The sequence below is a fragment of the Apostichopus japonicus genome, chromosome 14, assembly GCF_037975245.1.
Source record: "Apostichopus japonicus isolate 1M-3 chromosome 14, ASM3797524v1, whole genome shotgun sequence".
NCBI lineage: Eukaryota > Metazoa > Echinodermata > Holothuroidea > Aspidochirotida > Stichopodidae > Apostichopus > Apostichopus japonicus.
The window spans coordinates 11,613,497-11,638,432 of record NC_092574.1 but is presented as its reverse complement, the minus strand read 5'-3'; the positions used below and the strand labels follow the sequence as shown (position 1 = coordinate 11,638,432).

Sequence of the window (24,936 nt, the reverse complement as noted above, 5' to 3'; positions counted from 1 at the left end):
TGGTTGTGGTGCACTGTCGTGTCCCAGGAGAGATTGACTGAATTGTGCACACTTTGGTGTGTGGGTGTGACAAGTTACCAATGACCAGGGGTTAATAATAATCAGCGCACTGAGACTTAAGTGTGTATTTGCGCTTTATAAGAACTGTGTATTATTATTATTTTTATTATTATTATGGTCCTGTTGCACTCATGAAAGAAGTAAATGATTTAGTGGTTATTTAAAATGGTCAAGCCCTCTTTGGACGGGGCAAGACGCATTGTGGTGCCCTTCTACAATGACTTAAGAGTTCATACGACCCATTGGTTGGGTGATCCAAGGCGTGCTGGTTTTGATTAGGGCCCAAATGTTTTTATTTCAGTTCCTGTTACATTTATTTAAAAAATTGTTGATTTAGTGGTCATTTTAATTGGTCAAGCACGCTTTGGACCGGTCAAGACGCATTATGGTATACTTCTACAATGTGTTAAGAATTCCTATGACCCATTGGTTAGGTGGTCCAAGGCGTGCTAGTTTGATTATGGCCTAGAGTGATTTTTTTCAGGTCCCGTTACATTAATTTAGAAACTGATGAAGTAGTGGTCATTTTAGTTGGTCAAGAACTATTCGGACAGGAAAAGATGCATTACGGTATCCTTCTAAATATTCATTAGAGTATATGAACCATAGATTAACCTCTTTCCACGACCAAATGTTGAACATCTTGTAAGAAAGCTTTCGTCATGCCAGAGGTGTTACGTCGATACCATTGTCGAATACGTAACTGAATCGGTAGCAGTTACTCATTCGCGAATGTCGAACGAGGAACGGGGGAATAAGTATCTAACTTCACACCGGTATACTAAGCCTAGCTACTGGATTGACAGTTACACATTGAACCATCGAGATACATTGATACTTATCCTAATCCCAGATCGTTCGGAAAGGATGAAAACTAGCCAAAAATAAAGAGTCGCAAAGATCGGTGGGCACTAAAATAAAGTTAGAAAGTGGTCATACAACAGAAAAACCTACGCAGAAAATAGCAACTACATGTATTTCGTGCAACTGCCAAGTACAGGCTAGGCCGAAGCTAACGTATCATATCAACCTATTATCCTAACGTTTATTGAACATTACGCGTAAGTGAATTTCGATAGTTCTATCCACCTACCGTATGAATGTTCCTTAATTTTAAGATTACAAGAGAGGGACGCGAATCATACACGACAAGTAGAAGCGATGCGACTGAGTTGCGGTCATCTAGTAAGTTGCCGTGACTAAAAAGCAGGACAACGTGCACATCATATTTTATTTATTTTTTGAAAACATTAAAATGTAGGGCCTAGGCTAGCCTAGCCCAATAAAGCTAGATTCACAAATTACAGGGTGGTATTACACTTGCAAAAGCTACCATAGATGAGCGTTAGGGCCTACATAGGATATTGGAGATAATCATTCAACAATGAGTATAATTTTCAAGTACAAAGTATTATGTGCTCCATAATGGAACCCACAATGTGATACAAAGTAGAACCAACCTATCTGAAACCTCACTTTCCCTTTGAAGGTACAGTGGCTGTGTGGCAGACATAAGATAAACTATGTTCTATCACAACCTGTGAATTCGTCACATCAGGATGGAGGCTCAGTAGAATTTGATATATTTTTGTAGTATATCTGTAGGCCTACATACAGTCAACATAATCTCCATACATGCTGCCTGTCGTTTTCAAAATAAAATAATAAAATAAAACCAAAGGCTAGTGGCGTCACTGAGCCTCATTTTCAATAGATGTGTTCCGATAGTGGTGGGATTCTATAGTTACTCCCCACTAGCTGCAGCTAGTTGAGCTCTGATGTTTAGCAACCATTTTCATGTCTACAATTTTGACCAATTACATAAGCATAGCTACACAACCTTCAAACATTATGCATGTCTCTGAATTTTCCCCCACTTTTTCCTTAACGGTAGAAGACTCCATAAAGAAGATGTTTTCGTGTTCGCATGAAGAATGCGTTGCTACATTCAAGAAAAGATGGCGTTTGGTGGAACATATGGTCAAACACACTGGAGAGGTGAGTATAATTCAAAGCTAACAAAAGCTAAAACTGTAGTAAGATGTTAACGGAACATGAGATGTTTTTAGGTTTCTTTTGCTATAGATTAAGAATTTTTTCATATCAAACATTGTTTCTTTGTTGTGCTTGTTCGATTTATACGCAAATGTCTTTCCTTTTTTCTATTTTAACACTGCTTTTGTACTAGACCTGTGGAATGTGATGAAATCTTGGTTGTAAGACAGATATCAAAAGATAATACACCACCTATAAGCTTTTAGAAATTGAAATTGAATGTTTCAATAACACATTGGTGCTGTTGGAAGTTGGCAATGTTGTATTATGACAAATATATCGCTTTTGATTGTTACAGAAATTTAGTTCTTATAAATAGAGGGCAGTAATGCTAAAAGCAACTGTAACAATTAAGAGTGATACATAACATAATACAACAGGCATCAACCAACCGGTTATTTCTACATTGCTAGCAGAAATGACAACATGGTTGTCGAGCATATGATTCAACAGTTTCCTAATGCCTGCTATTATAGAACCCTAAATGGTAAGATCATTTAATTAAATGTGCTGTGCAATTATTCATGAGGCAACACCTTAAGTAACATTGCAAAAATTCTTTTTACAAAGTTCTACATGGTTTTTAAAGTTTATTATATTCCTATCATTTAATCTCAGAAGTGATACTAACTGGCCAAAAGTATAATTTCGAGCAGGACATGTCTGTTGCAAGTTGCAAGTTGGGACACATGTCCTGATAGATGTAAAAGAAAATGTTGTGCACCTTTATATTAGATGTATCGTGGTGTGAATGCAACAGCATGAGAACGAGAGCGAGTACAAAACTACAATAAAACAAGTTCTTGAAATTTGCTTGCTATGAGTATGAGTACCAAGTTCCGAGCATGAGTATGGAAATACCTACACGAGGATGAGAAAGGACCTGAGTACTTTGAGAGGTTTTCAGTAATATGTTGAACTGATTTGTTGGTAATGTACTAAGAAAGACTACAAAAATACAGACTGTTTTGAGTAATTTTGCCTAATATGTCTGAGGATCCTACTAAAGCTTTTTCTCTTTGTGTTATTATTTCTTTATTAAAGAAACCATTTGCCTGTACAGTTGAAGATTGTTACAAGAGCTTTAGTAGAAAAAGTCATCTTCAAAGACATATGAAGAGCCATTCAGCCTCTAAGGACTTTGAGTAAGTTCAAGAAATTTTCTGGTTTGAGGTGGCTTGTCACTCAGGTTTTTAGAAAGAGGTTTATTCCACAAAGTTCCTAAATTACTGACATGAGTCATTTAGAATTGAAAGTAAAAAATTTGTTACTAAGTCTAACAAATAAAATTATGAATGAAGTTTAAAATATTGGAAAAATGTTTGAGAATAATATCAAACTTAAAAGTTTAAAGTTGACATTTAAGTCTAACAATTAAAAAATATCCAAGAAGGTCTGTGGTTTTTGCCTTTATTCTCAAGTAGAGTCAGGTGGTCAAAAATTAATGGGGCAGCGAACCAGCCTTGAGCATTAATCTTGACCATAAATGATAAAGATGCTTGTGATTGATAATTCCACCAAGGAAGTGGTTGCTTCAAGTGTTAAATATCATGCTTTAACATGTGTCTTATCTGTTGGTTTGGTGGTGGTGGGTGGTGGTGGTGGTGGGGGGTTAGGGGATGGTTAGATTTCCATCACACATGTGTCTCTATCTCAGAAGCCAAAAGTGACAGTTTGGTCCAAATATCCTTTATCAAACGTAATTTGTAATAGAGATTTAGTAAAGCTATGTGTTACTGTAAACAGCCACTTAAACTAAATTTTTTAACACTTTTTATTTTCAGATGTCAGGAAGAAGGTTGTACGATGCAGTTTGCTGCCAATGAAAGCTTGAAACGACATGTGAAAAGGGTTCACCAGGAGAGGCAGTTTAAGGTACATATCTCTGCATTTGGTCAAAATGTGTAGATTTCCTCCAAGTTTCGATGGATATCAAAGTTCGTCTAAAGATTAAAGTCAAATAATGACACAAGCAACCATGAAATTTTCATTTACAGTATTCTTATATTTGTTATGAAAATAATTACAATAAAAAAAATAGATGCCAATAATAATAAGAAATTGACTTGATTGTGAAATGTTTTCAATGTGCTTGTATCTAAGAATACCATAACGTAAGTAGTAACAGCCTATCACAGTCAGATGTGACTACACAAGCACTGCACAGTATATGGTTTATCGCATGCAGGTAATACATGATGAGGTATAGCAGCTGCCAACAATTCCAAGGCAGGTATCATTTTGCTCTCCTTTTTGTATTAAAAGTTGTAACAAGGTGACATAGAAAGTTTCTAACAGTACATCTGCACAGCGTGATCGAGATTATCCAAACTTTGTGTCGATTTGAAGATCCGGCTACCGTCATCATAAATTTCACGTGGACAGAACAGGATACTTACTCGGGTTACCCATTAGCAACCAGTTACAGTAGTTGCTACGTATCTGTAACCCTGTTCAACCCTGTTTGTGTTATTTAACAGTGTACTTGGCCAGATTGTGGGAAAGCATTTAAGAAGCATCATCAGTTGAAGTACCATACCTGCCAACACTCTGGTACTCTGCCTCACATGTAAGTATCCAGATGCTGATCACCTGTAACTTGCTTTCTATATCACAGCTACAGATCATGCTTTGTGTCTTTACTTCTTAAAGGTCAAGTGACACGTAATAGATTCCCTTCAAACTTGCACAAATTGAGAAGCTCCATATCAAAACCCTATACTCCAAATTTGGAGCTCCACTATTGTTTCTTTGCTGTTTTAAGTAAGTTAATAACCAAGCTAATTCCGTAAGATAATGACGTCACGGGGGAACCGCCAATGTTACCAAAACTAAGTAGGCCTAATATGCTAACAGAGATCAAAGCCGTAAACAATATGTCACGGACAGTAAACAAAATATCATATGAGAATGGGTGCACAACAGTACAAGAAAGTTTCCTGTTCGTCAAACACTGTATACAGCGATACCTTAGTACCAGTGCACTCAGCCAGCCTAGCTGCCTAAGAAAGATTGGCTTGGACCTTCGAGCGAATCTTATGTGTGCAGTGCGCACTTCACTAGTTAAAGTTTCGTTTCCTATCGCCTTTCCGCGCAACTTGGATTTGGAACACCAACAGCTCGTCGTCTACAAGACAATGCCGTTCCTTCTCTATTTGGAGAAAGTATCTTCAAATCTCGAGGAGATATAGAAACAAGTAGACCAGTAGTTGCGAAGCTGGATCGGAAAAGAGTAAGCGTATTTTCTGGCCTAGGCCTACTACAAGGACTAACTTAGTATTATTACTAACTTACAGTAGGCTAATTCTTATAATTTCGTTCAGTTAGTTAGGCCCTAAATAAGGTATGGCGACGATAAAGTTAGGCGTAGGCTAGGGCTTACTGAAGCATTTGATCAGTGGTACATCATGAAGAATCCAGAATGACAAGCATCAGATGTTTACATGTCATTTTGCCCAATAATGTGCTCCCTTCTATCTTCATACTCAGAGTCATAGCACATATGTTGCACAGTAAATGACATCCTTATATTTTGCCATTTTTGGTGGTAGGGCTGCAATTTTTGTTACAAGAGGAAACGCTTGTGACAGGTGCACATGCTTTCAAAAAAATCAAACTGCTTTCTTAAATGAACTTTCATAACTTCCTTGTTATTTTCTTTCCCAATTTTCACTACAAGCTGTTCCCCAACCAACTGCAGTAAAAATACAAAGGCAGGATTCTGCAGAATACATCTCCATCTAAAGGTAGCATCATCTTATACATGTGCTTGTAATTACCGAAAAACAGTTGGGAAATGGGTGAGGGGAGGGTGGTGACAGGCATTAAAGATTTAAGTAGTCAGTTTTGAACGGGATACAAGGAATCTCCACTAGCAAAACATCAAGGCATGTATATGGGGGGCAAGCTACCAGACAAAAAGGAGGCAGCAGTATTACGCCCAAAAGGTCCCCATAAATAGGCATAAATAGAGTCATAGGCGTACGAGGCGGGGGGCAGGGGGGCAGACTGCCCCCCCAAATTTCCAGAGGACAAGAAATTCGGGCAAAAGGCTTGAAAAATTCGGGCAGCCGAAAAGGAGAAAAAAAAAATATATATTTTTTTTTCTCCTCTTAGGCTGCCCGAATTTTTCAGGACTTTTGCCCGAATTTCTTGTCCTCTGGATATATTTATATATATATATATAAATATATATATATATATAAATATGCAGTAGCTTGCCCGAATCTTTTTCAAATTTTTGCGCGACAATTCCATGATTTTCTTTATTTAGCATCATGATGCCCGAATATTTCCGTGTAACACCACCGTTGGCGCAGTACATCTGGGCTACCACGTTTTTTGCACGATCATTTTTTTCTAACTAGTCAATTGTATACCTGGACCAAGGGCGGCGGAACCGGGGGGGAGGGCACAGGGAGCACTGGAGCAGGTTAAAACTGTGCCTTTTTTCTACATAAAAATTGAGGTGCCTCAAGTTAGCAAGAGGCCAGGGAACCAGAATGAACACTCGGGAAGGGCCGTTTCCGGCCATCTGAGGGGTTTGTAAAACCAACAATTTTCTAGTACGCTCCGCGCCAACCGATGGTGGCGCTCCGCTCAGATAGTCATGCATACAACTTTGCAAATCTTGGCTAAGCCTGTGACTTTTAATGAATTTCTGTGGGTCAAACTCAAAGCTATTTCGAATGGAAAAAATTTGTTAAGATATTAACAAGAAAAAACTCTAATTCGGAAGATTCCTACATTAGCAACTAGCATGATTTCACCACATTTTGTCTCAAAAGAAAACTTGTTCCTTGTTTCCCAATTTGCGCATTGGATATTGCAGTGCTAGTATGCATATTTTCCTTTGGGGGGGGGGGGCATTGATGGAGTGATGTGTATACACAAATAAGATAATACAATAAGAGTTATAAAGGGTTCTAAATATAAGGCTGCATCAGTCTAATCGAATTTCTGCAAAGTGCCCTTTGATGTCGGTGCCCCCCCCCCCCAGATTAAAAGTGCTTCTGCCGCCCTTGACCTGGACATCCCCAACATGAGTGTATATAAGAAACATTTTCTTTTTCATGGATGGTGGGGGGGGGGGAGTGCATACAAGCCTAGAAGTACAGGTTTATCGTATTCTTTGTTATATTTTATACTTTTTTGTGAGACAAATTGCAGTCTCACCCGACACAGCGACATTATCCCGCCTACCTGTCGTTGAACAATGTATGTTTTTCTGGAGGTAGCTGAGTACTGTGTTAAAATAATAAATAAGGTAACTAAATAGGAGCTTAAAAAATATACTGTCCCATTTTTCCCCTTCAAAGTGATTTTACCATTTTTTCTTCTTCTAATTTACCAAATTTTTGGGGAAGTGTAAATTTCTAAAACGTGAGATTATAAAATAAAGAATGTTTAGATGCAACTTGCAAGGCCTTAGAAGTGCCGTTTCCGGCAATCTGAGAGGCATTGTGTGCCAAAAATTTTCTTGTACGCTATGCGCCAACCGATGGTGGCGCTCCGCTTAGATAGTGTCACGGGAACTTTCGGGCACAAAAAGTTCTGCCCCCCCAAACTGAAATGGTCCCGTACGCCTATGAATAGAGTGATGGATGGGGGGGGTGGGGTGGAAATGTGGAGAAGTGTAAGCTAGGGTAATACAAGGAAGAATGGAAAACTTTCATACATCTATAGAGTATTCTATAGCAGAAGTAAGTACAGGGGCCAAAATTTTAGAAACAGTACAGTACTTGTTGAAAGCAAAACAGCAACTAAAACTGCACATCAGGGCAGGCTGACTAGGGGATAACATACATTGTATTTTATCCATCATATCCGCCTGCCTGACGAGAGTGGTTGAGGAGGCTATACCTGATGGCTTCACAGGAAAATATATAGGCTACATCTATAGTTCATGAGAGAAGGGAGATTGTAGTTATACTATATGAAACCAAGCTGTTCGTCATTTGCAATGCTCATGGTGTGAGTGGCCCATATTTTTGCAGCCACATAAAGTAGGAGGATATGCTCTCCTTGAGAAAAGATAAGTGAACCATCTAGGCAGCTGACCCCTGTCCAAGAGCAGCCTACTGTATGTGTGTGGTATAATAAGCGTTTATTCTAATTTTCAGTGAATGTAGAAGTCCAGTGTTCACTGGTCCCCCTACCACCATTGAAGTTGCTGACTGGACCAACAGAGACAAGAACACCATCAATGCAACCAGGGCCATCTCACAGTGGCGATGATGGTCCGTCTGCTGCTGTGGCATCCTCATCGGGATACACCGAAAAACCGCCAGGTAGTCCGGACTACACTCCATCAGTTCACTCATCTGATGAATCTGAACATGACAAAGATGATGCTTCAAGGTAATTTTCAAGATTGATAGTAGATTAGTCTGGCAAATCAATTGGTGCTATCACTTTCTGGAAAGAGGATCATTATTAATTTTGACACCAACACTGTGGGGCAGTCTGGAATGTGTGGTGAGGCCATCAGTCTTTTCTTCAATTAGCATATACATGCAGTATCTGGTAGAGTTGTCACAGCTGTATGTGAACAAGAAATAAAGGCACAAACAAGTAGTTGGATTTAACAGAGTATATTATATCTTCACTTGGCTGGATATCTGCTACTGAATACAAATGGTGAAAGTTGCATCCTATACACTCTTTTACCATGGATTACAAGTGGATGGGACAGGATGTTACTCTGTCCCCATGTTTACTTTACTACATAAACAGTGGTTAAGCTACTGAGACAATGACCACACATCCTGCTGAAGATTACATAATCCATAATATTAGGTGCACAAACAGGTGTAGGGTTTTTGTTGTAATCAGTAAAAAATATATTGGAATTGTTCAGGCACAAGTTGTCAGGTAAAACCTGACCCATGTATCCACACCGATCGAGGTGTATCAGCTGTCGCCTTAGTTGGGCATCCAAAGACTTGACTGACAACTGTGCATTGTGCCATGACTATTGACCGAAATGGAGTGATTGGAATGCCTCTATCTAAATGGTATGTTTTTGTGAACTATTATTATATTATTCTTCATATCTTTACTATTCTACAGATTACATATGGGAACTTTTTGACTGCTTGCACAACTTCTGCAGAAGTGGAACTCTGGGAGAGGAGTGTCCTGTTCCTGTCAGAAAAGAGCCACCACCACTTGCAAGCTCCTATGTTCATCCCAACAATGAGGATGCCATAAAACAACACCGAAGCAGATTTCAAAAGCTTTGCTGAAGTGGTTGATGGCCTCCCAATTTCTAATTTTGTTTCATTGTAGTGGGGAGCAATCGACTCTGTGAATTGTCTGTTCACATGATGTTTTGGCACAGCTGCAGAGCAGTGTTAATTAACAGGTTGCTACCAGCCTTTAGGGAAGTTGCTAAAGTCTTACATTAAAGTTTTACTTACATCTGGTTTCCATTGTAACTAACTAAATGATAACATTATATTTAAACAAAAGTTCAAAATGAATTGACAGAAATTTGCTGTTTGTTCCCTGCATGGGATAAAATGTGATTTTTTTTGTCTCATTTATGATCAAGTAACCTTGATATTCCATGGATTAATGAACAATTTCAGATTGATTTTCATTACACTTTTATTAAAATGAAAGCCTAAGCTCTCCAGATCCCATTGACATAGTGGTTTAGGCTACTTTATTCAAACTGTTCTTCTATTTTAACCTAGTATATTTGAGATTTCAATCATCCAGATTTTGTTGGCAGGCTACTAGAAGTTACAGCTTTTTTGTTACAAGAGAGAATACATACAAAAAATTAACTTGAGTTTTTATTATTTATTACTGTTATGTACTTCCCAAACTTGAAAAAGTAAAATTTCATCCAAGATTGTAGTTAATACCATGAACCAGAAAAATGTATCCTGGAATTCCAAAATGTTCACCATTCAGCCACAAAACAGACAGGACCGAACCCTGTTTCATTAAACTTTGCAGAAATGATAGTTTGACTTGGCATACAAAGTCCACATTCTCACAGTCTTGGTAATTTAAACCATTCATACTGTTCAGATGGAAAAGCTGCTCGAATCCTCCTTACTGAACAGGATGGGAGAACAACACAAACCTCCTTCCCTAAAAACTGCCAGCACATCCGTACAAGTTGTCTGTATGCTGTGTGTCTGTATTTCCTGTAAAATAATCATATGAAAACCAGCTATGAAAGATGAAGACACACAAAAGCTTGGTAGCCATCTGGGGACGTCAATTTTAAAATAAATCTCCACATGATTTCCAGAATTTATATTGGCCCCTAAATCTGCCTCCCCTAAAGTTTTAGGCCTAGCTATGCAATTTACACAAACTGATCATTGAATCTCGGTGACTAAAATTTGTAAATGGATCATGCCCAAGCATGGTGGACAGTTTTTGTGTGGCATTTGGTTCCGTGGCTCAGTGTAAATGACTACTATGTCAGTCAGCATGATAAGGGTTAACCTCAAGGACATTGCACCAGTTTTTGTTTTTGCACAAAATGTCCTAATCAGAAGCAGGTTTTGAACATGGTGCACACATTTTCTTGATCTAATCTATATCTTAATGTAATTCCCTTCACAACAAAACTAAACTATGAATACAAGCACACCCTCTGTATTGTTACATCATTCAACAGCAGGTCAGAGCAATGAATAAAGGTATACAACAAATATAATGTATTCTCTACTTACTCATGGATGCTATTTTCCTGTGCACGGCATCCGTACTGTTGACGGTACATGTACAGTAGTAGGCTGTCTGTTGCACTCATGGGTTCAGGCACACAGCTTCAAACCTGGGTGTAAGGTGATGCATGCAGCACCTTCATCCATCACATTCCTTACTTTTTCTATTTCCCTGCAGCATCTACACTCCCTTGGTGTAGGCATCACAGCTGCACACTGGCCACAATGACACCTGTAAACAATGCAAACCAGTTCAAATGCTAAAGAGCAAATTTTCAATGACTTCATACCGGCCTCAATTATTGGGGCATACTAACATGTCAAAATAGGAAAAAAAACAGGCCGATGATGCCTCGTTTCCAACTCTTTTTTTCCCACTTCGGAATCCATTCCCTAGACAATTGAGAAAATCTGGTTATGAAATTAGCTTAAGCGGAAATGACGAAAAGCTGGTGTCAGGTGCCACCTTCTCCCACCCCCACCCTTTCCCTGATTTGTGGTAACTTCACTAATTTGCCACTACAAATGCTAGGAATATAATAATAGACCACCCCCGAATTTGTTGTGCACTCTTCCAGTTGGCTGATTCAATCTACTAACCAAATGAAATATGTTAGTGTGAAATGTTCCTGGGGCATGTGCTGCCACAACTTTTAAGGAAAGTAGTAACTTCCTTAACTTAACTCGACCCCACTCTCATGTTAATTTTGCTGCCCCATAACAAATTGGCTAGCTAAGAGTATGAGCAAAGTTAGGAACATTTATCGGTTCTAGGCCTAACTAGTAACACAACTATCCTATATACAGTATAGTACACTAGGCGTAACGTTACCATTGTGTTCCGTCAAGACGATCAATTTCGACATCGCTGTCCGATCCCGCTTCCTCTTCGCTGGTCTCCGGTTCGAACATGTAGGGAAAAACTTCCCCACGATCGTCGACCATGTCCTCCATTTCCCTGCCTTCTTCGCTATCAATTGCTATCTCAATACTGTGTGTCAATGCCACCGGCAGCCACTTCGCGATATGTATAAGCTATGCTGTGTATGCTGTGCTGTGTATATATGCGTACAACAGTGCGTGTATAGAAACTGTATGTGGTAGCAATAAGCAGTTCCATGCGACGATATCATGCACTTTCGACTTGGTAAACAAATGACGTCATTTGTTTTCGACTTTCCCTGAACGAGTCAATCTAGCCGATTTTTGCAGAGTTTATGTTGCTTGATAGGAAGAAAATGCAAGGAATTTATGCAAAAAGATGTCATTAAGATGTTTTGTTCGATGTCTTATGTATCAATTTGTGATTTTTCATCTTAATCCAAATCTTAACTTTCTTGTAACAGACTGCTGAAAAAGGTAATATTTTCGAGATGTTTGATATTTCTACATACCCAATGCACTGCGCAGAACATATACAGTTTGCACTCTTCTGCGCTCCCCCCCCCCCCCCCCCCGTGACGTCACTGAATCTATTACGTAATAGTACTTTTTACCGATTTCTACCCCTTTGGAGACGGGAAAAAATCGCGGTGTTGGGTTTTTCTTAATGTAAGAATTGTTAAGTTTAATATTATGTAAAGTCAAGTCTATGTGTCACTTGACCTTTAACAGTAACTGAGTGTGGTAGTGCTTGCAGTAGTTTTCTTGATTGAGGTGTTTAGGTTTTCCTTAACCTCAATAATTGACTCTGCTCTATTTGAAAATCTCATTTGTTTACAAATACGGTTGTAGATCACATTAGACCTTTCATGAAATTGCATTATCCTCCAAGTACCTAGAGATTATAGAAGAACTTTAATAGAAGAATGCTCTGTTTGTTGGTATATCAAATATTTTATACTCACCTCCACACTTTCCAGCTGTATTTGAGTTTGGGTTGTCAATACAAGGTACTTACTTGTACTGTGGCCAACCCCAGCCAAAAAGTAGCTATACACATAAAGATTGGCACCCAATAAGGACTGGATAGCTCAGTTGGTAGAATACAGGGCTTGACCCAGGAGGTCACTGGGTTCGAATAATTCTAGCCAAAAGTTTCTGTGCCTCTTTACCATTTTCCATTGTTCACTTAGGCATAAGGACATCAAAACTGTTTTATCTTGAAATCTCTACCTGGCCCTTTTCTGGGTTATATCAAATAAAACTGGGGAGTGATCCCTGTTTTCAGGACATCCAAGATTCTGTTGTTTTTGACTTGCAGTCTCAGCAGTTAGAAAAAGGGCCATGTAGGGATTGCCACCCATTAAGGGTTGGATAATTCAGTTGAGAGAAATGCAGGGCTTATTTAATTGTGTCCCTGAGGTAACTCATTGGGATCATGTCCTTACCAAGACTTTCCTTGTTGTTTTTTCACATAGATGCACATTGTGAGTAGTTTTAAGAATCAGATTGCATTTAAAAAATCAATGACCTCAAAAAGGTTGCTGTGAGCACATCGACTGCAGTGCAGTATGTCTTCTGTATCACTCTGTATCACCCTAAAGTCTTGTTGGTGTCGACAGTGGCGGAGCTAGTGGTATTGGTCACGGGGGGCGAGAATGGTCTGTAGGGGCACTTTGGACACTATCTAAGCGGAGCGCCACCACAGGTTGGCGCGGAGCGTACAACAATTTTTTAAGTAAAGGTACTCCCTAGATCGCCTAAAATGACCCTTTCCTGGCCTTGCTAATTTGCAGATAAACGAAGAATAAATAGGTGTCATCCCCATTTGTCAGAAAATTACACCAACAAAATGTGACAAATGCCAATAGGTATTTGAGAGTGCAATAAAAAAGTCAATAAACGCGAATAAGTTGTAAAAACGCGAATAAGTGGTAAAAAGCTGAAAAGGGCACCAGCAGTCCATTTTAGTCTGTCGGGGGGGGGGGGGGGGGGGGGTGGGCATCCGCCCCCTCTGACTGAATGGGTGACCACTGGGTGTCGAGCTAACATGTCTTTTGTTAACTATACAAACTCTCTACAGGAATATAATTGATAACTTACATAGAATTTGCAACCACTTTGGCAGGGTTTCATTAAGTTTTGGTCTGTCAGAAATAATCAAAACTACTAAGGTTCTATGATGGCACAACACTTGCCATGTTTCTTTGCATAGTGGCAGCAATGTGTCCATTCCTTAAATATGACAGTTGTGTCTTTGGACATGTTTTGTTACATATTATCTTTTTCTTGCAGGTGTGATTATGAAGGATGTGGTAGAGCATTTCCCGTACCAAGTAAACTGAAAGCTCACAAGAAAACGCATGAAGGTTTGTTTGCTCATATTTGAACAATGTTGAATGAGAATTCTCCATGTTCTCCATCCTTTCCAAGTTTGGCCTTGTTTGTAGAAAGGAAAATGCCAAAGCTTTAGCTACAATCTGGTTGGATAAGAGAGAGAGAACAACAGGAGACTTATCTGTATTATCTTACAAGCATCCTTTAACTATAAAAATCAATTGTAGTTATGTCTTTGGTACAAATGTCAACAATGTTTGTGCAGGGATGTGCCCATACTGGGCGGCCCCCGCCCAGCACTAAAAGATATCCGCTCAGAACTGTCTTAAAAATCGTGAATCCCGCCCATGACTATTTTCATCTAAAATCCGGACATTCCTAACAATATATTCAACTTAAATTGGGCCTTGCCTATGCCAAAGTTAAACAGACTAATAATGCATCAGTTACGCATGCTAGAAACATTACTTACGGCTCTCAATCGGTCCCTTGTAAAATCTCTTTGAAACAAACTAATAACTTTTACCAGGTACGTAATATATTTCACTAAACAAATTTTTAAAATGTAAATTGTTAGCAAAACTAGTACTAGTGTATGTGCTTAAAAAGCTACACAAGTGCCAGCATTTGGCATCTGAGCACCTTCAAAGGGGGCCCCCCCTCCCCTTAAACCTCTCCCCAAGGACGGCGATCAGTATACCCAGCACTCAGGAAATCCTGGGCACATCTCTGTATACTGTATACAAATCTCCATAGATGAAGCACCCAATGTGCAGTGTGTGAAAACTGTATAAGATCTTCAGCTTTCACACATGCACATGCTTGCCAGGCCATTAAATATTAAGTTATCATTATTTTTATTACACAAATTGAAATCGTCCTGCAGGGTATACCTGTGAAGTACCTGGATGTGAAACCTTAGTGTTTAAGTGGAGCCAGATGAGAAAGCACAAAGCAGAAATCCATAACAGAAGTAAGTACTTTCATTAAACAGTGGTATAAATTGTCTTAACCAAGCATTTTAATTAAATTCTTTTTGAAAAAAGTTCTTGATGCTATCCTATACTAACTCCCTTTATGAACTTGATATGTAATAAACTTATTGTATTGGGTTGTCAAGATTTGTATCAGGTTTTGTACTAAGTCTAAGTCAAACATTTTGTAATTTTTCCACTTTGGGCTTTCATAAAATTATTATCAAATCACTATTATTTTTGAGTAGGAAAACCCTAGCAAATTGTCTTAGTTTGATGAAGCACAATGTCCATTTTTAGGAATAGTTAGTTGGTTGGCAGAACTTTTGACTAAGTGTGCAAACATAAAAACATATATAAAGCCTTTTTCCTTTGCGGCAGCTGTTTGCGTGGAAGTTGATGAAATTTTGCTACAAATAGAGAATAAAATCCTCTGGCAATGCGGTTTGAATAACTTGTCTGGTGAAATTCTCTTTTCATGTAATACTTTTTGCAGCTCTGCAGCCATATCTTGGGTGGTAGAGGAGGGGAGGGTGTAGGGATAGGGTAAGCTTCAATCCAAACTAATTGGTTTATTAAAGCACATTATTAACTTGTGTTTCTTGCTTGATCAAACAGCACAACCTTGAACTTAGTCAAGCACCCAGTGCTACTGTATGCAAGGTGCTCCAGCATGTTCACATGCTTAAGAGCAATCTTCAAAAGATCATGACTCGCTATGATTCACAGATATGTAACCATGCAGTACGGACTATGCAGATTAAAAACCGTAGGCCAGCGCCCTCTATGGCAACGCTGGAGTGGCCCCATCAGTGTGTAAATGCTTCTCGACTCGGGGGTTTCCATGAGCCATGCTTCTTAGTACTATTGGTATTCAGTTTTATATATTTCAGTTTTATATACTTCTTTTCTTTCTATTTTCAGATTTCCCTTGTGAAAAATGTGGGAAAGTTTTCAAAACAAACTCTAAGGTAAGAATATTCTCTGAAGATGGCTTAACATTCAAGGTTGACTGTATCATTTTTTGAGGTAAAAAATTGGTTTTGAGAGAAGATTGCAGCTTGCACAATAGTATGTGATGTCATATGCAGTGCTTGCCATTTTTTTTTTTATAAAGTCGGAGTCCATTGGGTTTTGTGTCCTGAGTTTGTGGTAGCCTGATACTGGGACTTAGCCAGAAATTTGAAGGGGGGGGGGGGAGCATAACTTTAAAAGGGTGCATTATTACACTTAACAGAGTGTTATGATTTATAAAGAAAATTTTTGCCCAAAATGCCTCACACGTTGCAGGAAATAAACAATAGTAAGAGTAATGTATTACATAGCAGACAAACTTTCAGGGGAAAGATTGAGAAGGATCCCTTAGCTTCCTTCAGTCTGAAAAGAGGGCTTTATTGATATTTCCTGCTTTTAAATTTATTTTTCGGTGTACTCAAAGGGGGGAGTGATCGCTCCCATAGCTCCCCCTTCCTCCTCTTCTGGCTACGTCCCTGGTCCAATTACTTTCTGAGAGAGCCCATGACAAATTTGTAAACCTTGTTGCATCTTTGTACCCATAGAAACACAATGCAATATCACAGTTTGCTTTTCACATCAGGAAGTGAACGATCAAATTCCGCACCAAATTGATATGAATGAAACTTTCTGCATGTAAAGTATTTGGAAAATTACTAGCCTATTCCTTCCCTTATTTTCTGTTGTATGATTTGTTGCTTTCTTTGACTAACTGCATTCAACACTTTAAGAAGTTAACACTTAGGTTGAAAGTCATGGAAAACTTTAATGAAACAGAGTTAGAAAATACATGTGTAAAAGTAAGTGTGCCTGACATTGTCAGTTGGCTAAAAGTTTTGTTTTATTTTGCAAAATACTTGGCAGAAATGGTAAAAAAAAGACATCATGTGATAAACAAAACTGATTTCATGTAGAAAAGATATTGGGTATCCTTACTAAGAATTTAACTAATACTAGTGACATAAAATGTTCTATCCTACCATATGCCTTCTATACTGACATATAAGCTTAGTCAAAATAGCAAGTGCTTTGTGTTTGAAATATTTCGTAACCACAGCCGCAACAAATTACAATACACAAACTTGAATCTCACAGTACAATCGTTTGATCATTCATTGATGGTTTTAAGGAATCAAAGCTACATCCAAGATGTTCCTTGCAGTTCTTGAAATAATATGCAATATTTTGGAGTGATTTACTAGGGGTTTTCCCACATGTTGGAATTTTTATTCTCACTGGAGCTGAGAAGCACTGTGCATGTTAGTAGTAGGCTGCAGTGTCTTTATCAAACAGTTTTCCACAAGTTTCCTCAGTTTGTCACAAGGTTATTGTTTTGTTGTTAGTGACAGGTATTTTGTTTGAATGTCTGAATATGCGCTGTTTACAAAGTTGTTGATTGTGTAAGAACTTTCAAGGATCATTGCCAATAAATTTGGCAAGTGCTAGACATGTGTGATGTGTCAGTGGGAATGTTCAATTAATTTTGCTGTGTACACTTGTACAAAGCAGTCTTGGACTAACTAGTGAAATTGACTTCTCCACATGGTGAAGGAAGTTAGTAAATTGAATCTTTGGTAGCACAATTGGCTTTTGGGCCCGAAGTTTAATAGGTAGCCCACATACAGTAGTAAGGGGTTAAGGCACTCGGCACATAGGATTTGTAGAGCCCTGATATGGTAGAGACTAGTTTCTTCCACAGTTGTATAAATATTCAATTTTATAGAAAGCATTTCTACTTTACTAGACTACAGTACAAAACCAATGTTTGTTTAGTTGTTCCGTTGTGTCATACAAGGAAATTGAACATTCTTAACCTTCCAAGGCAATAAGGACATGGATGCGTAACTTTGTTTATAGAAAAAATTTAATTTTTAATTTTTAATTTGTTCGAAATTGTTTTTAAAAATTGAGCATATTTTAATTTCCATGTTCTCTTAATCTCTTTTTACTTCTCAGCTGAAGAGTCATTCAAAAGTTCACAATACGCAGAGGGAGGTGTTTGAGTGTCCTTATGGGGACTGCCAGAGGTCATATACAAGGGTTTGTTTCTTTCAAACTGTTTAGTGTTGTAGTAATAATCTATTGGTTCATCCATTGTCAAAGAGTGCAGAGAGAGGTGTTTGAGTGTCCCTATGGGGACTGCTAGAGGTCATATACAAGGGTTTGTTTCTTTCAAACTGTTTAGTGTTGTAGTAATAATGTATTGGTTCATCCATTACAATAGTGCACAGAGAGGTGTTTGAGTGTCCTTATAGGGACTGCTAGAGGTCATATACATGGGGTTGTTTCTTTCAAAATGTTTAGTGTTGTAGTAATAATCTATTTGGTTCATCCATTACAATAGTGCAGAGGGAGGTGTTTGAGTGTCCCTATGGGGACTGCCAGAGGTCATATACAAGGGGTTGTTCCTTTCAAACTGTTTAGTGTTGTAGTAATAATCTATTTGGTTCATCCATTGTCAAAGAGTGCAGAGGGAGGTGTTTGAGTGTCCCTATGGGGACCGCCAGAGGTCATATACAAGGGGTTGTTTCTTTCAAAATGTTTAGTGTTGTAGTAATAATCTATTTGGTTCATCCATTACAATAGTGCAGAGAGAGGTGTTTGAGTGTCCCTATGGGGACTGCCAGAGGTCATATACAAGGGTTTGTTTCTTTCAAACTGTTTAGTGTTGTAGTAATAATCTATTTGGTTCATCCATTGTCAAAGAGTGCAGAGGGAGGTGTTTGAGTGTCCCTATGGGGACTGCCAGAGGTCATACACAAGGGTTTGTTTCTTTCAAAACTGTTTAGTGTTGTAGTAATAATCTATTTGGTTCATTCATTGTCAAAGAGTGCAGAGGGAGGTGTTTGAGTGTCCCTATGGGGACTGCCAGAGGTCATACACAAGGGTTTGTTTCTTTCAAAACTGTTTAGTGTTGTAGTAATAATCTATTGGTTCATTCATTGTCAAAGAGTGCAGAGGGAGGTGTTTGAGTGTCCCTATGTGGACCGCCAGAGGTCATATACAAGGGTTTGTTTCTTTCAAACTGTTTAGTGTTGTAGTAATAATCTATTTGGTTCATCCATTGTCAAAGAGGGATGTTTCTACATTAATAGCTTACATTCAACAGCAGGAATCTTCACTTTACTGTGCAGACACCATGCTGAATGTAATTCAGTTGTTGACACCTGATCAGGCAAAATAATGGATTTGTTTTGAAAGAAAAATACCTGACATTTGACTTAAACTAGAAGTGCTACAGTATCAAGCAATGTTTGTTTGAAAACTTTCAAAAAAGAATTCAAAAAAATGAGCTCGTATGGAGTTTAATTAATTAGTGTAAATTAATTTGACATTTTCTTTGTTCATTTAGGTTGCATATCTTCAACAACATGTGAATAATTACCATCAGGGTGCCCGTCCATTTGCTTGCTCTCATGAAGGATGTGTGAAGACCTTTGCTAACAAGGTGTCCCTAGTGAAGCACAAAGTTGTGCATGAACCTGGGTACTGCAAGCCACCGTCCAATGTAAGTTGAACACAGCTTGTGGAAGAGAGCTCTCTTCCAACCCATTTTCCTCCACACCTTTCTGTCTTTGTATTCCCCCTTCCCTTAATCCTCTCTTTGTCCCTCCACTGTTTATCTCCTACCTCTCCTCTTCCCCTGCTGGTTTCTTTCTTTCTTCACACTTCGTCTACTAATCCCCTTACATCTATCTCTTTGTGTTCACCATGCTCATTAACCTGTCTGTATTCTGTGCATGTTTTTGTCCCTTCTGTTACTGTTACTTGTCATTTAGCCTTTGAAGAAGATCCTGCTAGGATCGAAATGTCAGGCCACCTTACTTTTACACAAGTATATTTATAGTCAGGAGTAAGTTTGCTGTAAAACTGCCAGCATGTCATTTAATCTGTTTAAAAAGATTTTCAAAATAGATAAAGAGGTTACAAGTTCTTCATCAAGTTTCTACGAAGGCCAGAGGAAAAGATTGGTTTGTAGCAAATTGCTAGACTGAACAAATAATAGCACTGTACACCTAAATGGAGCAATGTGTAAAGTTAGCTAGTAGCTGGGCGTTCAAGCCTAAGGCCATAGGAATCCAAATATTGTTAATATAAATATTATTATTACTATTACCCCGTTATTTATATAGCGCATAATCCAAAAGCTCTATGCGCTTGTACTTTACCCTGGTCATTGGTAACTTGTCACATCTTCACACCAAAGTGTGCACAGTTCAAACAATCTCTCCTGGGGCAACATCGTGCACCACAGCCACGTGTCCCATGGGTGACTTCCAATAGGGTACAGCCACAAACCGGCGCACGCAACTATATTTACAAGTCACCTCGCAAGTCCCCATTTATACACCTGGGTGAAGTTAGTACAAGATTGTTGGCCAGTCTGTTGTAGCCTGGATTGAAAGTTAGTGTGGCTGCATGGGCCTGTGGGTAACCTATCTAGACCATTAATGCTAAATGATGTACTTCTCACATAAGTGAAAACTAAGCAGAAACTAGCAAAAAGGTGTAACAATAGTGTTTGATTTACTGGCTCAGTGACAAATGGCAGCATTTAAATGAGGGTGTAACATACCTGGAATTGGTGTCCTGCCTGCCACGAAACTGATGTTAAACAAATGCAATGCCTTATGGGGTTTTTCTAGGTTCAGAAGTTGGTTTGAAATATATGATAGTATGAAGATAGGTATAATATATTTAAATATTAATATGATTTTGATTACAGGAATTATTTTAATACTTTTTTTCTTCCTTGTTTTCCTCTTTTAGCCAAAGAGGAAAAGATCTCTTGCATCTCGTCTAAGTGGGTTTCCAGATGCAGCTACACGACGAAGACCTGCTGCGAATTTGGGACCTTCCGCAAATGTACTTGAAGAAACTGTCCTCGATACTACACCAAACACTGAACTAGATAATTTACTCGGGAATGATTCTGGAAAGACGACTTTGAAAAGTTCTGGTTTTGAAAAGAGTTCTTCGTCCAAGGATAACTCCTGCGATTCAGTGGAAGATAAGAGTTCGATTCCAAATTCAAACTCAAGAGATAGTTGCGAAATAACTAGTTGCTGTACAAGGGATAGTAAACACCAAACTAAAGGTACCGTTTCCGATAAAACGCCAGACAGTGAAAGGATGGCAGTTGAAATGAGAGATCATATAAACATTTGTCAACCCTCTGGCAGTACGCAGACAGAAGTGATAAAAGTGGTAACAGAGCTGGAAGCAGATACAAATCATGTTTGGGATGTCATTAGTCAAAGAGCTTCGAAATTCTTGGAGCAAAACGCTTCTGCAAGAGACGAGATCAACTGTAATGTTATCGTGCCCTGGGAAAGTGACCGTTCCGAGGGAACTGGTCGTAAGGAAGTTGACAGTTCTTTTGATTCTGGACTTATGCAGATGGAAGTAACCACTTCAGATGAGAGTCTTTGCAATAGTTCCGTGGACCAATCATCACCGGATTGGAACTTTGGAGTGACAGTTGTTAGAGTAACCGAAGAACCTGGTTCGACAGAGACCGCATGCGTCAAACTGTCAAAGCCAGGGGAAGAGGTGGACGACGTTAAAAGATGGAGATGAAGATGATGAAACAATCCTCAAGATATAACAATGGTGATTTCCTCACTAGTGTGCAAGGAGGACAGGAACAGTCTTGTTCTCAGTAGTTTGCAAGGAGGAAAGTAACAGCTTTGTCCTCAGTAGTGTGCAAGGAGGACAGGAACAGCTTTGTCCTCAGTAGTGTGCAAGGAGGACAGGAAAAGCTTTGTCCTCAGTAATGTGCAAGGAGGAAAGTAACAGCTTTGTCCTCTGTAGTGTGCAAGGAGGACATGCACAGCTTTGTCCTCACTAGTTTGTTAGAAGGACAGGAACAGCTTTGTCCTTAGTAGTGTTCAAGGAGGACAGGAACAGCTTTGTCCTCAGTAGTGTACGAGGAGGACAGGCACAGCTTTATCCTCACTAGTTTGTTAGGAGGACCGGAACAGCTTTGTCCTCATAGTGTGTGAGGAGGACAGGAGCAGTTTTGTCCTCACTAGTATGCAAGGAGGACAGGAACAGCTTTGTACTAGTGCAAGGAGGACAGGAACAGCTTTGCCCCCAGTAGTGTGCAAGGAGGACAGGCACAGCTTTGTCCTCACTAGTTTGTTAGGAGGACAAGAACAGCTTTGTCCTTAGTAGTGTTCAAGGAGGACAGGAACAGCTTTGTCCTCAGTAGTGTGCGAGGAGGACAGGCACAGCTTTGTCCTCACTGGTTTGTTAGGAGGACAGGAACAGCTTTGTCCTAAGTAGTGTTCAATGAGGACAGGAACAGCTTTGTCCTCAGTATTGTGCGAGGAGGACAGGAGCAGTTTTGTCCTCACTAGTATGCAAGGAGGACAGGAACAGCTTTGTACTAGTGCAAGGAGGACAGGAACAGCTTTCCCTCAGTAGTGTGCAAGGAGGACAGAAACTGCTTTGTCCTCAGTAGTGTGCAAGGAGGACAGGAACAGCTTCGTCCTCACTAGTGTGCAAGAAGGACAGGAACAGCTCGGTACTAGTGCAAGGAGGACAGGAACTGCTTTGTCCTCAGTAGTGTGCAAGGAGGACAGGAACAGGTTCGTGATCACTAGTGTGCAAGGAGGACAGGAACAGCTTTGCCCTCAGTGGTGTGCGAGAATGACAGGAACAGCTTTGTCCTCAGTAGTGTGCAAGGGATGATTTAGCATATTTTGAAGGGGAGGGTGAGGGGTTGGGGTTATACTAAGATTTGTGGAACTTTGACCTCTGTAAGTTAAAGCAAAGGAAGTCTCCAAGGCTTTTGCAGCGGCATTGGCATTGGAGAAACAGTTAGAGTGTGTAGCTGGCATTTGTGTTTAGGACATGGATGACAAAGATTTTTGTTTTGATTTGATTCACTGCACTGAGTGTGAAAATTGGTGGCAGCTTTTCAAGTTGATGAATCCATTTCCCATGCATCTATATACGTGTAAACTAACTGTTATTCAGTTTGTATCTTACTTTCATCACAACCAATAACAAACAACACAGTTTTCTTCTGTCTTCCTATAAATGTGTCAATATGTGTGATGCAAACATGATGTTTATTTAGAAACTTGCTTATGAGGAAGGAGGGTGTGAAGGGTGGCTTGGGTGGGAAGGGTGGATGGGGTGTGAAGGGTCGATAAGGGAGAAAAGCAGAATGCTTGACTGTCTGAATATTGCAAAAGGTGAATTTGTTGTTAGTATTCCTTGTTTACTGTCCCAACACTCACTGTCTAGCTGTTGGTTGGCTAAAGCCTTGCTTACACAATACCTCATTCACTGAATACCTCTGAGAGCTGTTTTTACAGCAGTCATTAATCTCACAATTGCTCAATGAAATATCTACAATCTGTTTGCTGCTGCCTGGGATGATGTCTACAAACCTGTTTCATAGTCATAATCTATTTCATGAGAGTATTATTTTGTGTTTTGACAGGAGTTTTGACATTTCCTTTCAACTTGCATCATGTTGTCTAATAAATGATGTCTTCAATCACTTTAAACTAATTATTACTTTCTCTTTTTCCGTACCTCGTAGCTCAAAGTTGAATAAACCCCATTTTCATGGCATGCAAAACTGTTGATGATTCCACACATTTTTGAGAGGGGTAGCAGGGGGGAGGGAGAAGGGGAATAAGATGGGGAAGGGAAAGGGAGGCGAGCGGATAAGACTTTCCATATTTAACTTGATGGAGCGAAACTTTATTGAATATGGGAATGAACTACATTGGTAAGGGACTGTTATGAGTAGATAGGAACAAAACTTGATTCAAGTCAATAGAGCATTGGGCCTATATAGCCAAATTTGGTGAGGACAAGTCTTGTCCTGATCTGTTGGTACTGCATCGTCACTGTCCAAGTTCATTCATAGGTTACCAAGGCTAAAGTGTGACATGCTTTGTTTAAAAAAAACAATTTTGGGTCGTTCCACAATTAATTTCTCCATTGACTTGCGCACTGAATACGGAATTTCGAGTTCACTGGAGCATATTCCACACTCAACAAGACAATGACAGTGCACAGAATTTCAAAGGGTGCGGGAGGGGTTCCCATTCACCCCGATTTACTTTGAACCTTTATGGACGGGTTAAGGAGTATCAAATATTTTACGAAAGAGAGGTGTGCATTGTTAAAAAAGGTAAAATGTTCACGTAAGACTACTTGGCACGCCGTTTACACAGTGTAAAAGTGCTACGCGAAACGTTATTTATCATGTGCATAATTCATCGCAGTTAACGTTCATTCCCCGTTCTGTAAAATAACAGGACATGAACGTAAAAGTACCGTACTAGCCGTCGTACGTAGAATAACAGTTGAACGCACTTCTAATTGCATAATGTTAATTAAGAATAAAATGTATTTTAATTATGGGTTTAATAACTTGACACCCATTTGTGTGAATCTGGAATTATCCTTTATTACCGTCTTGTATCATTTCTTTTACTTAAGGATACTGTAAATTTGCATAGTCTTAGTGAAAGCGTTACCCAAACGTTTGTGGGTGATATTCTCTTAAGGTGATATATTTGCCTACGTATACACATAATGTGTCTAATTTATCAAGTAGAGTCTTAGAAATATTGCCCTTGATATGAATGCACTTGTTTATTGCATGAAAACTGTTGTTGTTTGTGCTCAAATTAAAGGGACAGTTTTCACAAATGTCTGAAATACACAAAATGTTGGTATATTTATTTAACGTGCAGCACAGGCAAATATATCTTATAAGGCTGTAAATTACCTTCAATTAAGATGTCACAAGTCGATCCCTAGTGGATTACAGCGTACTGTTATGTTCCCCATGTAGGGGAACCGTGATACACACCTGTCGATGATCACACTGTTACAGTCTCGATGCAAGGGGTTGATAGTGGATTGATAGTGGGGTTGATAGTGGATCA

The 24,936-nt window shown here is 39.2% G+C and overlaps 1 protein-coding gene and 1 long non-coding RNA gene across 5 annotated transcripts; one reads left to right on the top strand and one right to left on the bottom strand.

Annotated features, from left to right (window-relative positions):
• Positions 1 to 847: 847 nt before the first annotated feature.
• On the top strand, positions 848 to 24,708 carry LOC139980247 (uncharacterized). 4 transcript variants are annotated; one of them, XR_011797482.1, is made up of 12 exons: positions 1,146 to 1,245; positions 1,955 to 2,058; positions 3,160 to 3,260; positions 3,900 to 3,990; positions 4,596 to 4,684; positions 13,986 to 14,059; positions 14,914 to 15,000; positions 15,926 to 15,972; positions 17,972 to 18,055; positions 19,368 to 19,523; positions 20,786 to 22,134; positions 22,425 to 24,708. XR_011797482.1 is itself a non-coding variant. In XM_071991789.1 (11 exons), the coding sequence occupies exons 2-11, from the start codon at positions 1,972 to 1,974 to the stop codon at positions 21,593 to 21,595; spliced, it is 1,626 nt and encodes a 541-aa protein (XP_071847890.1). In that variant the 5' UTR covers positions 848 to 1,121; positions 1,955 to 1,971; the 3' UTR covers positions 21,596 to 24,708. The 4 variants fall into 4 exon arrangements, 3 of the variants coding, with proteins under 3 accessions (XP_071847890.1, XP_071847888.1, XP_071847889.1); XM_071991789.1 differs by lacking the exon at positions 1,146 to 1,245 and adding an exon at positions 848 to 1,121 and having other exon boundaries at positions 20,786 to 24,708; XM_071991787.1 differs by having other exon boundaries at positions 20,786 to 24,708.
• Positions 9,590 to 13,645, bottom strand: LOC139980265 (uncharacterized). The gene is made up of 3 exons (XR_011797491.1): positions 11,641 to 13,645; positions 10,815 to 11,040; positions 9,590 to 10,277 (listed from the first exon to the last, which is right to left on the bottom strand). It is a non-coding gene; the product is annotated as an uncharacterized lncRNA (long non-coding RNA).
• Positions 24,709 to 24,936: the final 228 nt, after the last annotated feature.

Bases quoted from the DNA above. Each gene is read 5' to 3' on its own strand.
- LOC139980247 (XM_071991787.1), top strand. From the start codon at position 1,161: ATGTTCCTTAATTTTAAGATTACAAGAGAGGGACGCGAATCATACACG. The intron at 14,060-14,913 runs GTTTGTTTGCTC...ATCGTCCTGCAG, and splicing joins TCACAAGAAAACGCATGAAG to GGTATACCTGTGAAGTACCT. The intron at 18,056-19,367 runs GTTTGTTTCTTT...TTGTTCATTTAG, and splicing joins GCCAGAGGTCATATACAAGG to GTTGCATATCTTCAACAACA.